The sequence below is a fragment of the Ambystoma mexicanum genome, chromosome 3p (assembly GCF_040938575.1).
Source record: "Ambystoma mexicanum isolate Mex_15411 chromosome 3p, UKY_AmexF1_1, whole genome shotgun sequence".
NCBI classification, from domain to species: domain Eukaryota; kingdom Metazoa; phylum Chordata; class Amphibia; order Caudata; family Ambystomatidae; genus Ambystoma; species Ambystoma mexicanum.
Window position 1 is genome coordinate 111,817,198 of NC_090925.1, and position 17,383 is coordinate 111,834,580.

At 48.8% G+C, this 17,383-nt stretch overlaps 1 protein-coding gene across 1 annotated transcript in view; it reads left to right on the forward strand.

Moving 5' to 3' along the window:
* The first annotated feature begins 12,471 nt into the window (after positions 1–12,471).
* The window catches only part of LOC138580136 (E3 ubiquitin-protein ligase TRIM11-like), a 188,886-nt gene continuing 183,974 nt past the window's right edge, over positions 12,472–17,383 (forward strand). Inside the window, exon 1 of the mRNA XM_069650447.1 lies at positions 12,472–13,039. Within this exon, the coding sequence (XP_069506548.1) occupies positions 12,590–13,039 (450 nt within the window). The 5' untranslated portion in view covers positions 12,472–12,589. The remainder of the gene's footprint in view (positions 13,040–17,383) is intronic.

The following is a 17,383-nucleotide window of genomic DNA, read 5'->3' on the forward strand; positions in this document are numbered from 1 at the left end:
AGGAGAATACTTCTACGGGTCAAGCAGACAAGATTAGGAGGGCCAGTCCAGTTAGTCATCTCTGCACTACGCATCACGTTGGTGGAGACTGCAGCCGTCCGGGTCTGACCGACGCCCCTGTGGGAGCCAGGTGAGCGTAACAGGAACCACTCCCCGGGCCCCAGAAAATCCTTGAGTGTGCATGGCATCGCCTGACAATTTAAAATTCCCTTCCCTTATGCATGACCTAGTAGCCCCTGTGTCTACTAGGAAAGAGAATGTCTTGTCACCTATTGCCACCTTAATGCGTGGTTCCTCCACAGGGTTAGGTGTTACCGACAGGATGGGACCAAACGAGGTAGTCTGTGGGCTGTCCTATTGGGGGTGTAATGATTGTCCGTTACCCGTGTAGGGATTATGTCCCATGATCGTCACTCCTCCCATTTGTGTAATTGGTACTGTTGTGTCCTTGGGTTGTTGTTTACTGTCTTGTAGTTGTGTTAGTTGCTGCACTGTCTGGATATGTTGTTGTTGTGCCATCCCCATTTTCTGCTGTGCCTGTTGATGGGCAGGTTGGTGCTATTGCACCTGTTGTGCATTAGGCATTGCGTATGTGTGCTGATGTGGCTGTGGCACGTTATATTGCTGTCCCATTCACATCTGGGCAGTCTGTTGGGCATCTTGCCGGTAGTATCCACTTGGTCCCCCTTGGTAGCCCTGTTGTCCTTGTTCGCCCCACCCTAGTTGTGCCTGACCTGCATGTGCGTGATATGTGTCTTACCAGCCCACATGTCCAGCATGTGGGCGGCTCCCCTGCCTGCCATGGAAATGCATCTGTGCCGTCCCTGTATCCCTGTGGCCCTTGTTGGCGGTAACCTCAGAACCCTCCTCCCGAGTGGTGTGCCAGTGGTGCAAATCCCCTACCTCTGTTTGACCCTCCTCTCCCTTTATAGTTGTTTGTGTAGCCATTGCCCGTAGCCATGTAACCTCCTCCCATGTGTTCTGTGTCTTGTTGCTGTGCTGTATATGGGGGCGGTTGTGGTAGTTGTTGGGGCCTGGGCTGTGGTGGTTGATGCGATACGGCTGTCTGCGCCTGTGGGACGGGGCTTGTTATGAGTGCTCCCTCTAGGGCGTATTTTGATAGTTTCTTCTGAACTAGTTTTGCCTCGTCTGCCTTCCTGTCTTCCTCTTTCTGTTTCATCTTTTCTTGCCATAGTCTACAGTGGTGTACTATAGTCAGTTGTATCTCTGGCCACGCCTTTGCTTCCATCCCCACCACATTTTTCAATTGTCGTTGCACGAGTTCTGGGAGTCCCTGTATCAATATATGATTAAAAAAAATAGCTAAAGTTTTGTCCCACGACTCCCGCGTTTCCAGGCGCCACTTCTCCTGGATTTCTTGGATGTAAATAACCGGATCCTCATTGTCTCGCATCTTGCGTGACGTAATCGCCCCTATATCTGACGTGTCAGGGTATTGTACCCTTAAGGCCTGCCATATTGCGTGTCTACAGTTTGCAAAGGGCGACCCGTCATGCAATGTGTTATTAATAGTCACTCCAGGGAATCCCGCCCTCTTCCAGATGTCATCTGCCGCATCACCCAAAATTGAAATCAAGAGCCCCTTTACGTCACCCACTGCGAGCCTGTTCCCTGCAGTCAATTTTTCCATTTCATATATCCATTTCCCCTCCTCTCCACTCAGGTTGAGCAGTCTGCACTTAACGTTCTCCCTGTCGGCATGCTTCCAAGGTACATATTGTAGTCTTGTCCCTCCCCTTTCCAATAAGGGCATCTGTGTGTATTCAGCTATCTCCTCTGTTGTGCGTTTAGGCTGTGCAGTCTGTATGTCTTCTGTGTCATCCTCCATATCGGACAACCTGTCAGGGAGGTCTATGCTGTTGTGTGCATAAGACGTGTCTCCTGTTCCCCTATGCCCCCCACGTTGGCATGAATGTCCCTTGTTTTGCGCTATTATTGACCACTTCCTTCTGCGCCCTGGGAGATCTCTGAATCTGTTGACATATGGAGAGTGTGTGGCTGACGGTGTTATTGTCTGCAGTGCCAAAAAACAATAGAAAGACACTGACATTTTAACAGCCCCGAGATTCGTCCCCAATTACTGGCTTGCGACAGCTTCTAAACTTGAGAATCTCATTGCCTCCATGCTGTAACCCCACCAGGAAAACAAGACACATTCATTTATGCACCTTCAACAATTAGAACAATCTCACCATACACACTGTCAATTAATTACAAAACTTTATTATATCAATATATAAAATACAGGTTCACACCACTTTTAAAACAGAGTGCAGAATAACGTCTGCCATAAAAAAGAGATTCTTTCTTTTTATCTCACAAAGTGCAATTGAATAATAAAACGAGGTTCTTTCTTTATATCTCACAAAGTATACTTATACAAACTTACAATAGACAATTCACTCAACCACTTTCTAACTGAAACAAAATTAGACCCCATGTGATGTCAAACACATCTGTCGAATACAAAAATAAGACAGCCCCCAACTTGCAGGTTGCTCTCCTAAAACATCTAGTATCTTAAATAGGAGAATCCTTGTGTATATAATCTCAAGGTGCTACTTAACTCAATAATTTATTAATAGGTGTTGTCATATTGTACACCACCACAAAACACCCAACATGTTTCATTCTTTTTCAACAGTATAATCAAGATGTAAGAACTTCTTCAGGGGAAATTCGACAAACAGGTCTTCACACTCTTACACACTCCTCACAGTAGTGTTCTTCATAAACCTTGAGGGAAACAGCATGAAAAAAAAATAGCCATCAATTACGCTGCTAACTATTAAAACAGCCAGAACATGAAGGAGCAATACATCTCCTACTGTTGGCTCACCTTGACAGTATTTGTTGTTAACACCTGCAACGGATGCGTAGAAACGTCTTCAAAGTAGACTTACAATCTGTTAACAAAAACACACCAATCAGCATCGACCGTACCACTCAAGCTCAATCCCAGAAAGTTTTACTTATTTTCTAGATAATACATATAAAGAGATATATTTTAATAAATTGTCCACTTGGTGCAACAACAGAAATACATGTGTTACCAATGGACTCACTACTCTCAACAGAGAGTACCACTAGTGAGGGTTGGTGAACCTGACTTACCCTCTGCTTGGTGGCATCCGTTAACCCGCGTTGTGCTGCTATGGTAAGTCGATCCTTATTCATGGTAACACCACCTCTCTGCAATCGGGATGCGGTCTCACTGTTGATGCGTCTAGTAAAAGTGGAACTGCTCTTTTCCAAGCAAAGCCTAAACCATAGTGCAAAAGCAGAGGACACAACGGTCGATAATTCCTTCTTGCGACACAACGGTCGATAAGTCCTATTCACATAAAAAAAGGGAAAACGCAGTGAGAAGACGGACACGCAGTAAGAATAAGAAAGAGAGAGGGGGGCTGGACGAGCAGTCATTCGGCACTCCTTAAAACTACGCCTCGTGCATTCCCTCACTTCCGCCTATTTCGAGGTCACGTATCGCCAGTCACCTGATCTTGCAGCGTCTACCAACAATGGTGCTCTTTTAAAGGCGACCGTTCTATGCAGCTGGTTGTTGTTAAGGCATATGTGATGAATCACGTGATCCCTGGTATTGTAAACCAAGATTCGTTAGTGAAGGGAAACCACTCCGCGACTGGTTTATGGTTGTGCAGCAACGGTGTTACTGTTGTATAAACAGGTAACAATGTTAATCTTTCTTATCATTTATGGAACAATTTGATGAAGCTGTATCAGGACCGACCAAGCCCCATAAACGCTAACACGTACAGACTTGTGGCTCCTTAATATTCCGCCCAGCGGAACGTGCATTAATCCTATCTTATGATGGAATTCTTATTCTTTCTACTAGGAATAATACCCTTGAGCCGAATGCTGTCTATCAAATTCATACTAGAATTAAGACAAGAAGATAATTAACCAAAATTCTGGACTAAAACGTTATACCAGGTTGTTCCAATCAACAGCCTCATTCAGCCCTGTAACCCCTGATTTACACAAAAAAATAAACCATTGTTATTTCACCTGTAGTCGTTTAATTACTGACTCGCCATTGTTAGATGGTGAAATGTGTAGCAACACTGTCCACCTGATATCATCCATTCCATGGTCCATCATCAAAAAATGATTACCATTGGAGCTGTGGATACCTTATTCTTTATACAGCTCCTGTGCTCTGAAATCCTCACCTTGATTTTACATTTTGTCATGCCTATATACAATTTCTTGCATGGACACCATATCGCATAAATGACGTTGCTAGTATTACAATTAGTAAATGTCACCTGTGACCATAGTTTCTTTAAACCTAGGTCAACTTGTGTGGTTCTACTAGTTAGATGACAGTTCACACAGTGTCCACAGGGTGCGTGTCTTAACACTTTTGGCAAACCCCACATCTCGGCGACACTCCTCTGTTGTTGAATGCCTCTAGAGATGTCATTTTTCGTGAGGAGATCTTTTAAATTAGGCCCTCTTTTAAAAGCACATAACGGAGGTTCAAGTGGACATTCTCTACCCGTCAAGATATGCCAATTCTTCCTAATAATCTTAATAACTTGGTTGGCTAGGGAAGTGTATGTACTGACAAAAACTATGCTTTTCTTGTGAAGAAGTGAACTTGAGGTATCGATTTTGACAATTAATCCACTCCATAAATTCATTAAACAGGGCAGCTGAACCATTCCACATGATCAAAATATCTTCAATATAGCGACGCCACAGTCCCATTTTAGAAAAATAGGGATTTGTGGGGCTATAAATTACCTGCCGTTCAAAACTCTCAACAAACAAATCCTTGTATTGCCTTGGTTGCCCCCTCCTCCTTTCCCATGGTCGTTCCCTGTAGCTTTAATAGTATGTGTGCTGCTATCCATTCATCCGTCCCTATACCTGCTGACTCAAGCTGTGCTTTTCTTATGCTGCCATCATCCACTTGTGTCCCTTCCATACCTACCGTGCCCTCCTTAGGCGGGGTATTCCGGTAATGCTCTACCGGGGCATACGGTGGTGGGTTGTACGTAGGGTTCGAATATCCCTCTTCCACTGTAAACTCTCGGGGCTCGGCTGCTGTTACGCTCATCTGGTCTCTGCGGAGGTATTGGAGCACAGTTGCAGCCCTCCGTGAACTTGAATCACCCCCTTCAGGCCTCTCCCTCAGTAGAAAAGCTGTGAGCGGTGGTATGTGGTGATACTGCTCCTGTGTGGATATAAGAGTGTCTAAGTATGCCAATCTGTGATTTTTGTACCTCTCAAACCCTTCACCCCAAAGTACGGTTTCTGTGAGCATACACCAGCCCATAAATCTCAATAGTGAATTATGGAAGATAAGCTCTCCGTCCTGCTACTTCTGGCAGGGGCGCGTCGAATGGGATCTAGTTCCTTCACTGATCCCTGATAAGGATTAGCCCAGTCCAGCTGCGACTATGCTTCTCATATGATTGGTAAGTCTTTCTTGAGCTCTTGTGATGCTGTTCGTTCTGTTTAATGTCTTTATATGTTGCTCCTATTTATGCCTGCAATAATGTCTCTCTTCTGTTTTCTTCCCTTAGATGGAAATGCGGCCTCAATGCAACTGTGAGATGCGAGATGGGGCCGGATGGAAGATGGATGCTACTGCAATGTTCGACAGCAGGTAAGTGATGGTTTAAGGAAAAGCGTGAAGTATGGCGAAGCGCAACCTTAAACTGACTGTTTTTTCGATGTCTAACTTTGTCTTTTTTTTTCCCTTGCAGGCGCTGCTGTCGACGATGGAGCGTGTCGTGCTGCGGTGCCAAGATGAAGATTTCGGCGTTCCGGAAAGTGTAAAGATTAATACTTGGTTCGCCAAAGAGATGTATAGGTAAGAACAGCTTCCCCCAGTTGTATGTTGGCAGGAAGCAGGATGTCGAGGAATCAGGATCTTCAAAGGTAAGTCTGACCTCAGTTGACGGTGTGAGCGTTACGCTGCTTGCAAGTGCAGAATAACGCAAAGCGTCTGTCTTCAGGATTGGGGCAGCTTATATAGCTAAGATCGTGAGCACACCCATTAGGGCTGGCTTACCAGCCACACCCTGCCACTGCTAGAGAGTGAGCATGTGGAAGGCAATCCATTAGCAGCCACATCCAAGAATACACTTGGGGCTGCTTAATGGATGGAATGTTCAAGGTTAATGCATCCTGCTTAATGGATGGAATGATCAAGGTTAATGCATCTGAAGTGCTATGTCCATAATAAAAGCTTTTTGGTGTAAAATGGATGTTCTTGTTTACTTTTGTTCATGAGCCTGGTGCCAAAGGCGCCAGGACAGTGTCCACCCAGGTCTCCTGTGCATGCAACCCTGCATGGCTGTGCCCCTGACTTCATGACCATGACAGCTGCTTCCTTTAATTCTCTCATTGGGTACAATCCCTCATCCTCCTCCTCACTCTCCTCAGCGTTGTCCGGGACACCGCTGGAAGGGGCATGAGGCGGAGCGCACCCCTCTCCTTCACCATCCTTCACTTCTCATATGCTCATCATCCCTGGGCCATATCCCTGAAACATTTTTCAAAGCTGGGAAATTTCTAAACAGTTCGCTAACTTCTTCCCCTTGTATGTGTTGTGTAAATACTCTAGCAATGAATGTTGAGTTTCCTTCCAAAAACTACCATTGGGCGGCCAAGCAATTCTTATTGTTTCGTCTGTACCTTTATTCCACTCTACACTATACTTTACTATCCTATCTCTGTAGGTGGGCAGAGTTTTACAAATGTATTGGAGTGATGTTGTCAATGTGTGACACCCATGCTGGGTCCCTCCCCATAGTACGTCATTTTAAATACGTATCATCTTTACCTGGCCCCTAATTGGGGACTTCCAACTCTCCGCTGTCAGCAGGAAAGAAAAAATGTGCGTTAAAATCCTGCTAATTTCTTCAATGTTTATCTTTCTGTTGTCATGCACTGGGCTGCCATCCTCTGACACACCCCTCTGTGCTTCTAGGGCCCCCTTCGGCCCATCATGTGTGAGGTCCCCTGCGACCCAACACCCGGCGCGGCGTGCTCCTGGGCCGTCCCGCCCATTCGGGGTAGCCGCTGCTCGGCACTCCCGTGTTACTGTTCGAAACTCTCGTCTGTTTTGCTCCCTCACAGCCTGTGTTGCGTAGTCTCGTACCAGCCCACCAACACGGGTTGCACCGCTACCCGGAACACCCCTCTGGAGGACGTGCCGGCATTCTCTGTGTGCGGCCGCCGGTTCATTTGCACCCTGTCATAGCCATTGGCCGTGGCTCCACTCTTGCGTAAAATAACGCTATGCCTGTGCAATACTCTATGGGTGACGTCACCAGCTAACCACAAAAAGGACTTATAAACAGGTTATGCTCAATAATTTCCCCATAATAAGATCCCACAATCCCCACAGCTGTCTTCCCACTACACCTGGAGTGGAGTATACGCTATCAATCACCTTTCTCAATATAGTTGCGTCTGCACCCACTGCGTCGCCTCACGTGTGATACTTTCCCTCACTGGAGGAACTTAACCAGCCAACTATCTTCCACAATCTGAGAGAGTCTCTAGCTACATGCTGCGGGACTCCGTCATCTATTCACTGAGTTAAAACACTCAATTAATAGGAAATCCTCATCTACTCATCGAACTACAACGCTGACTCTTAGAAAAACCACATCCCCATACATGTGTTCACTATCCAGACCAATCAGCGCGGCACTCTGTCCTACACGTCGGGACTCGTTACCCCACCCAATATGCTCATCAACACAGAAGGGACTACCTCTGCTTCGTTCCCTACTACAATTCACGTGCCGATCACCATCGATACACCAAATTTTGCGACAATGTAAAACCACCCGCCACCCTATTTACAATTCCTCCCCCCACCCGTACAACACAATATTGCTTGTTGTGTGGTCCATACTCACATTAGGCTCATGTCTGCAATGCCGCTCGGCTGCGGACACCCCTCCCAATCGGCTCTCCACTTCCCCTCTTCTGGACCGCATCTGGACACTCGCCAACCACGGACGGGATCATTTTTTTAATCGGCTCCCGATGACCAATCTCTGGTTGCTCTGTCCGGTTGTGTCGCAGTTCCGCGATGGTCCTGTAGTACTCAAAGGGGGCAACAGTGGAGGGGGCTGCGTTGCCATGCTACCTTATCACTTACGATCTTACTGGGGCCTCCAACGTGTTAGGGGATTCTCTGGTGGTCGGCAGAGCCGTACCCGGGGTCCGCGGACCTCCAGCTTTCGTAAGGCCATAACTCCTTCCGCACCCCAAAGACGCAGAGGGTCCACACAAGAGCAATTGGTTACTGCTGTTTATTAGAAGAAACAAGCAGGGACAATTCATGGAGGATAGGTTCCAGGCAACTTCTCATCCGAGTCGGGCTCGCAGGCCCGTTTTCTACCTGTGTGATGTAACAATTTGCGTCGCCTGAGAAAGTTTGTCTCCAAACCTATCACCACTCCGGGTTGGTTCCCATGTGGTAGGATCAGTATAGCATAACAACATGGAGAAAGGTGTTATTGGTGGATAAGAGGTCAGGTGGTACGCTTGGTTCATCCCCAAAAATGGCTACACCGAAAGTGATACATAAAGAGGGTTAGTGATTGGTTATGTGGTTTTGTCCTCAGTGATTAGCCACCCCGTGTCCTGATTGGTCCATCAGCGAGCCCCCAAGCCTTGGACCATCTTTGTTCCCAGCCAGCGATGTACCTGGTGCTGGCAACAATGTATGACTTTGGGCCTCATTACGACGAGGGCGGCCGCAGTATGAACGGTGCTGGTAAGGGACCGGCACAGTACATACCGGGCCATCCCATTACGAGTCCTGCAGCGGGTCCCTCTCTGTACGCCTGGCCAGACCAGACGTGCAGAGAGGGACCCGCTAGCAGTACAGGATGCTAACAACGTGCCCATTATCAATGGGCCCGTTGTTAGCATCCTCCCCATTCCCATTGAGCTCTATGGGGTCTCAAATGGGAATGTGGACATACCGGGTCTGGGTCCCGCGAAAGGGAATTACCGGGCCCTCCAAGGTCGGAATGGCCCAGTAAATCCCCTTTTGCGGGACCCGGACCCAAGTAATGAGGCCCTATGTGTCTGTGAGAAACAATGGACAGGTACTGGTGATGCCGTTAGAGTGCTCCTTTCCCAGCGCTGCCTGTGTATGTGTTGTTAGAACTTTGTTGCAAGCATGGTCCCAGACGTGGGACACCAGTGCTCCTTCAGTCTCCGGGGATTGGCATTATGTCAGTTCGGCCAGGTCACGTGTTAAGAGACAGTTGCTGAGGCAGAATTACGACGGTTTGATTTGTATTTTGCTTAGGAAAGTCATGGCGGGTGTTTCCTTGGCTTTGCGAGTGTGGAATGTGGATTGCAACATTGCGACCTTGGCTGAGGTGGCTCCTGCCAGGGGCTGTTCTGCGCTCCCAGCATCTTGTAGCTCCAAGGTCTCTGTGGGCCATCTCTGGCCTGTCAGTTCTGTTTCGAGGCCTACTTCGGCTTGGGTTGTGCACCCAACCTAGCATCCAAAGGGGGTGGCGGGTGTGGTGCTTGGTGTGGTCCCTTGTGCTTCCGCCTGTCCATAGGGTCCCGTCCATGGGGTTAGTATCATTAAGCATCTGCAAGCATATACACAAACTCTTCCGGCATCTTGCGTTTCTGCGATGCGGTTGCTGGCCTATGTGGAAAATAATAAAGATGCACGTGTGTGTGTGTGTGTGGGTGCAGTCCGCTAACAGATAGCACTGGACATGTTCTTCGTGTAGATTGGTGTGTGAGTGATTGAGGAGCAACGGCCCATATGTTTTCTGTCTGACTTTGGTATGTCATCATGTCATTTCTAACGATGGCAGCTTTAGCTTGAGTGGTGGTTAGTCGAGCTGGTCCATGTAATAGTTTCCAGCTCCGTCTTGGTTCCCGTCATGTATCTTGGGCGGGATTTGGCCTGGTTTCACAGGTGGAGCCTGGTCGCGGTGTGCGTCGGCGTTCGGGGCAGTGGGAGGAGGTGAAGCCTTGCGTGGCCGCTAGTTTTTTAGCCACAATGTCATCTTCCAAATAGGCGGCTTGGCCTGAGGGAATGGACACTCCCATTTCTCCTCTTCAAAGGGATGGAGCCAAGAGATGAATGAAATGTGTGGGAGACCCCTTATTTTAAAGGCAAAAGTCGATAGGTGATCGGACAAAAGCAACTCTGCTTTAATGGGTCAAATCCCTGTCCCTGAGACAAGTGGCATCATACCCAAAGTGCATTGTGCTAAATGAAGTGAAGGGGACAGGAGGGAAAGAGGTTTACAGCGAGAAACAAGATGGTGGAGCCCTCCTCCAACTATGCTGAGATGCCTCTGTCTGCAGTCACCCCGGCCCTTCTCGGACCCATAGTATCAAAGGCCCTTTCGTATGCAACACCCTGTTGTAATGCTAGTCCTTTTGTCGTAGACGTATAGAATGTATCCTTTGATGCTTGTTTTCCGGGACAATCCCTTCTGAGGGGCTGACTTTCTGTAGAGAGTTGTCAGCTGACATCATAAAGGATCAAAGGAGAGGCAAACCCATTTAGTCTCTTGCCCTGCATGGCCAGGGTGTCTAACCAGAATACACACAATCCTTCGGCAGCTGGCCTGGGCTCACAGTGCTGACACATGTATGCTACAAATTAGATGGGGTTTCTTATAATTAGGTGAATTACTAGCCATCATACCTTAAGCTCGAATCGATTTATTTTTAGAGCTTAAACTTCCACCAGAATAGTTATCACTCATGACTATGTGATTTTGAAACAGAGCATAGACTTTAAATGCAGCCTCTTTGCTGAAGTGTCTTGGCTCTCATGTCAGCTGCCAAAAGGGCTCCTGTGACCTCTGAACCTGCCCCATGCCACTGGAGAGCAGGCAATGCAGATCAGGAGGGAACAGGGCACTAGGCCTTCGGCATGCAATTTATGAGATGGGGAGTGGTTGGTACATCACCCTCTCTGAGATAACCTGCATCATTGTATTAATTAATACAAATAAAAAAAGCCAGGCATTCTACGCCCTTGCCCGGTGGAAATTGCTCACAAACCCCTGTCTACAAACTAAGACTGCCCCTTTAATTTAAAGTCTGATTTCTGTGCGCCTTCCCTTATAGGGGTGGACCAGTAGTATTTGTATTAGTTGTATGTTTAATTAAAGATCCTATTTTCATAGAACATTGCTTTGGCATTCTTTTATTTTGGTTACACAGTACTATTGATGTCTTGATTGCTTCTGAACAGGCTCAGACCGCCTCCTGAAGAGTATACCCTGCCCTGACCGGCGCTACCCAAAGGAGGTATACCCTGGGGATGTGCCCGTTTCACCTATCTGATTGGACTCACTACTGGTTTAGTAGTAGTGTGGGGCTGATTAGGCACGTTAGCAACTACTCATCCCTCGGCTCCTGCAGAGAAGTAGTCATTTCATCACAGCTAGCAAGTAGCATTGTGTAATATATGACATGTATTAGCCAGTCTTGGCATCTTTAGCACCATCACTGTAGCTCCTCGGATTGGTAGCACTAGCCTTGCGGCACATGAAACTACAAGTCCTAGGATGCACAGTGCTGCTGGTCCAAAAAGTCAGGGCTGAACAAAGATGGTCGACATAATGTGGAGCAATGAATGAGTCCCCACCCCTGGGATGCAGTGGGGTGTGAGTGTGTGTGTGTGTCCTGTGTGCACTTCCAATGTGTTATGAGCTCCCCTTTCCGCTAATTTGAAACCTCATGTCCTTAGCTTTGCATTCACCTTGGGCTTTTGGTCTACGCTGCATGCACTTTTCCCAGTTAGCCACGTGTACTGTGGTTGTTGTTGGTTTTTTTTTGGCATTGCAAATGCATGACTGTGGTCCTCATTACGAGGTTGGCGATGCGGTAATAAAGTGGCGGTAACGAAATGTAGAGTACCACTTTGAAAATCTTTAAGTAGCAAATGGTTTTGAGTGGAAGAGATCTTCTCCACAAAAAACCGTATTCATTCGCACTGCAGTCCTATGGGACTGTAAAATGGGGAATAACTGAAGGGAACTCATTACTCTTGCGGAAACCTCCCTTTACCTCATGTTTAATAACGCCCTATAAGAAGCAGCACGCAAGCCAGCTTCGTCAAAGCCAACAAAAGGTCTGACTTTCCATCTGGTCCACATTTTCAAAGCCACGCCTAGCGGCTATTTGTCGATGCTTATTTTCTTTGCATTGTCAGACTACAAGTTCCAGAATGCAAAGAGAGATAAAGGACTGGGTGCCCATGGTGTCACGGGTATTGGGCGTGGGTTGCCTGGGGTAAGGGATCATGGCTATGAACTAATGAGCGGCTGTCTGCAATTCTGGCTTATCCAGGTACCCAGTTTAAAATGTAAACAGCACTGGTTTTAAAAAGATCCTGTATTTATGTTTTGCACACTCATCCAAGCATGTCTATTCTTGAAACCCAAACAGGTTCAACAGGTCCAAAATGTTATCAGTTCCTTTCGAGCACCAGGTTCAAAGTGCAGCGCCGCACCGACCTTTGACAGTTGCTGACAACAAGCTGATAAGAAACCGAAAGTGAAAGTGGCTCATGCACAGACCTGCTGAGGGCAGAGGAGACAGCCCCAGACGCACCATGGCGGCCCCGGTGGCAGACCTCCAGAACGAGGTTACCTGTTCTGTCTGCTTGGAATACTTCACCGATCCGGTGACCATCGAATGTGGCCACAGCTACTGCAGGGCCTGCATCACCCTGACCTGGGAGAGAGCAGGGGGGGCCGAGGCAGCCACCTGTCCCCAGTGCAGGAAGGCCTGCAGAAAGACAGACCTCTCCAGGAACTTGCAGCTGGCTAACTTGGTGGAGATCACCCAGAAGTTTGCCTCTCAGCTGGTGGACGGTGACCTCTGTGAACAGCACGATGAAAAGCTCAAACTCTTCTGCGAGGAAGATCAGCGGGCGGTGTGCACGATCTGCGACCGGTCCAGGGAGCACAGGGGCCACACTGTGATCCCCATCCAAGAAGCTGTCGAGCAGTACCAGGTATGAGCGCTACACATGGCAGATCAATAATTCGAGTGTCCCGTGTTGCAGCCAGCGGATCACACAGCAAATGATTTTGGTTCGAAAGGGCTCATTACGTGTTCGGTGATTTCTCGGCGGTAAATCTGCCATTATACCACCGAACTGTAATATTGCTACCGTCACTTGGCCCAGCGGTATTGACGCCAGATTGCAAGTGGTGGTGGCAGTGTTATTCCCTATTTCATTGGAGTCCATAGTACTACTTACGGGATTTCAGCAGAATTACAGCAGCGGTAATTCTGCCGAAATTTGGCAGAGAGGTGGCAGATTTACTTCCAGCTCTGAGCTGAAGGTGAATTCTCAATATTTCTGGCCAATTTATAGTTGGGTGGTGCAGTAACAGTATTACCCTCACCGCCCAACTCGTAATGAGGCCCATTGTTCTTGCCAGGTTGGGTAATGTGATAAAGGCCTACAGGTTCTAGGTGTTTTTCGAAAAAGGTAAAGGATATTCTTCTCTCAGATCGAAGCAAACAAAAGGAGTAGTGTTGGGGTTAAGATTATTCGCACCTGGGGAAGGGCGCTCAGCCAATCAGGTGGCTGGAAGAGTGGGCGAGAATACTCTATGGACCGCCTGCTATTTCCAGCCACCCAAGGCCCTTCCCTGGGCGGCCCATCTTGATTGTGGGAAGGGAACAGAGAGCCTCTCCCTGTTGCCCTCCCCCTGACATTCGAACCCTTTTCCAACCCCGTTGGTCCAGCCACACTTACCTGCTGGACCAGTGCTTTGTGATCCAGTCCCTTTAATCCTCCCGCCTGCGGCCGCTGCCATTAACATGAAAAAGGGAGTAAGTCCCTAAGTTCCCATTTGCACCCCGGGGCAAATCTTGGGTACGAATAGCTATCACTCCCTCGTCGGGGCGTGTACATGGCCAGTAAGGGAGTGCAGCCCTCACCGAGGCCTGTTAGAGGCCATGTACGCCCCCAACTCGTGGGTGATTGCTATAGCGAATCATGGTTCCCCAGTCTCCTAGGGATACTGGCCTCCCTCTGGTTGTCTATTTTAAACCCACTCTCACAGTTAAAGTGCTCTGCCTTGTCCTCAACCTTTTCAAGACAGCCCCATGAATAAACCACCTAGCCTGCTTCCTGTCACTCAAACAGTCTGAAGGGTATAGCCCCATTTGGTTTCTTGACCTTCTAGACAGTCTCCAGTATACAGCGCCTTGACTGCTTTCTCAGGGATATAGTGCCTAGCTCACTCTCCAGTGCCAGATATTCACACCCTCTGTTCGGGTCACCATTTTGGGCTAGATATACTCCACATGTCTCTCTGCCCTGTGCCCCTTGTCCAGTCTCTCTGAATTCTGGCACCACACAACTTTCTCAACTTATTCAACTCTCCCAAGGCTCTCAGCTTTCCAAGCACTCTGTGCTCTCTCCACTTTGACAGCTTTCCGAGCTCTCTGGGGTCTCTCAGCATTGACCGCTCTCTGGTGTCTCTGTGCTTTGTCATCTCTCTCAGCTCTGTTGGGCTTCTCTGGTTAGTCAGCTTTCTTGGGACCTCTCATTTTCCCAACTCTTTCACATTTCTCAGCTAAGTCAGATATGTGGACCCTCTCAGCTTGGTCAGGTGGGTCTGCGCTGGGATTGTGTGTGCTTTCTTCCTGCAGGTCTCCCATGAGTGCCGCACCGAGTCTGATTTCCTTCAGTCTTTTATATTGCACCACCTAGTTATGCTTCTAAATCACGGTCTTACGTGTGTTCTGTTCAGTAGAGTTTTTACCCTGTCTCAATGAGGTGCTCTTGACACTTCATGCTCAGGTGTTTGGGTCGTGCCTGGGGCAGTCTGGACACATCTTGCAAGCACAAGTGTCCTGAAGCTTGCTGGAGAAGGGACGTGGCGTGCACAATTGCACTGGCTGGACGGTCAGTCAGGTAGCAGTAAAGACAGCAGAGGGTTGCGGCTCCTAGCGAGTGCTCGTGCGCCCCCTTGCCAGTACACGCTTTGATTCACGGTGGCACACCCACTGGTACGTGCAAAGGCCACACTAGCCTCTGAAACACGTCATGGGAGATGATGGAGATGGTGCCCAAGGGGGTGGGGCGCACCGTCAATAAGGGCAGCTGGCGCCGCTGAGTGGCTTTGACGTCACGGGAGCAACTGCCGGCCTTCGACCTCAATGGACTGCATGGGTAGAAAAGCTTGAACTCTTCTTTGACGCTGTTGAGATCAACAAGCAGGCGAAATGGCTGACCTTGCTATATTCAGTGGGTCCCGCTGTGCAGAAGCTGTTCAAAACACTGCGGCCCAGGGACCTATCGTATGCCGCCACCATCGAGGTGCTGAATGAGTATTTCATGCCCATGATCAGCTGTGACTATGAACGGTTCAGGATGAGATCTGCAAGGCAGGAGGAATGAGAAATCCTGGATGCATTTCATGGCAGGCTGCAGCACATTGCACTATCCTGTGCATTGGTCAACAATGAGGATGATGAAATCAGGCAACAAATCATTTATGCCTTCAGCTCGGCCAAATTGAGGAAGCAGGTCCTCAGAGAACCTGGTATAACCTTAGCCCGGATCCTAGAGCTGGGCCGGCCCCAGGAGTTGGCGGAGGTAAGAACGTACACCATGGGCGTGTCCAGACAGCAGTTGAAGCTGGTGGATTTCATGCATCGAGTGAAGCTGGAGGAGGTATGCGCTGTTGGAAAATGGCTGGGAATCAAGCCTTGAGGAAAGGGGATTGACTGGGGAAAGAGGCAAGTGCAGTGCTATGCCCACAGTGTGGATGGGGCTTGCCACACGCACATGAGTGTCCGGCCAAAGGACACACATGCAGGAGGTGCGGAAAAGAAGACCATTTTGCGAGGATCTGTCCAGCCTCATCACAGGCCACAGCCTCAAACGAAGACACTGGACAGACAATGGGAAGGAGATTGCCCAGATCATTTGCGGCTCAGCTGGTGTCACCAGAGGGAGGACACCCCGTTTGTGAAGTCTTTTTCCTATCGTGTGCCCAAGGAAGTGCCCAGGGGCATCACAAGCAAGCGTGGGAGGACTGGAGTGAGGTTCCCCGGAGGAAGAGTTTGATACTGGGATCTAGGATCGGCAGGTGCCGAAAGGACCACCTGCCTCCAAGACTGTAATGGGTGTGCGGACTGGAATGCACCCAATGTTGTACTGTCCATTCATATGGTTGATGTTTATTGTAGTTATTTGGTTATATAAAAGGAGGAGTGTGGTGTTGCCCTTTTAAATGGATGTATCGCTCCTTTAAGGACATGGGTCATGACTTCGCCATGACTGTAGTTAATAAAAGGGGCCTCTGCCCTAACGTGAAACAGTGCAGCAGCAGACTCAATGAGTGAGCAACTGGTGTCTGTGCCTGCTTAATTTGGGGCCTGCCATTTGACCACAGCCCGTGTGTTTACCCTGGCCCATGTGCCTGTTTTGGGGTTAGGTCTCCTATACCCAGAAATAACGACTCAGAACCACAATCCCGGTTTACGTTCTATATTCCCTATTCCTAACAAAAACCTAACTTCCTCCCCACGACATCTCCCCTCTGCTTATCGTGATGCTTCTCAGGTTCACATTTAATCGATGAACTCAGAAGGTTTACGAATGACCCGGTGATGTCACCCTAGGGACTCACGGGTCTCCCGTGACCCTCCTTCATCAGTCTCTGATCGGTTTTCTTCTGGAGGGTTGGTCCATTTGTTGTATGGTACTTCTTCTCTTACTGAGGTCAGTTCATTGATCCCTATTGGTGGCACTGGTTCTGGTGTCTTGGTCTCCTCAGCAGGCAGTCAGCGGAAGGAGGCATTCCGGGTTATGTCACATGCATCTCTTGTCACTGTGACCATGGATCCCTGTGTTTCTGTTACTTGAAAGGGTTTGGGGTCGTACCTTGTGTCTTGTTTTCCGCTCTTGCCTTTGGCGGACCAGAACCTGTTCTCCCACCAATATCATTGGGCCTCATTACGATTTTGGAGGTAGCCATGCCGTTCTTACCGGCATGGCTACCCCCAAACCGGGTACCAGGTCTGGGTCCCAGAAAAAGGGAATTACCGGGCCATGCCGACTTTAGCGGGCCCGGTAATTCCCATTCTCAGGACCCGGACCCGTTACATCCCCATCCCCAATGGAGCCCGCATAGGGCTCAATGGGAATGGGTAGGATGCTAACAACGGGCCCGTTAATGACGGGCCCGTTGTTAGCATCCTGGTCTGCTAGGGGGTCCCGCACTGCACGTCTGGTCTGGCCAGGTGTCCAGAGCGGGACCCGCTGCAGACCTCATAATGTGGCGGCCCGGAATGAACGGTGCCAGTCCCTTACCGGTGCCGTTCATTCCGC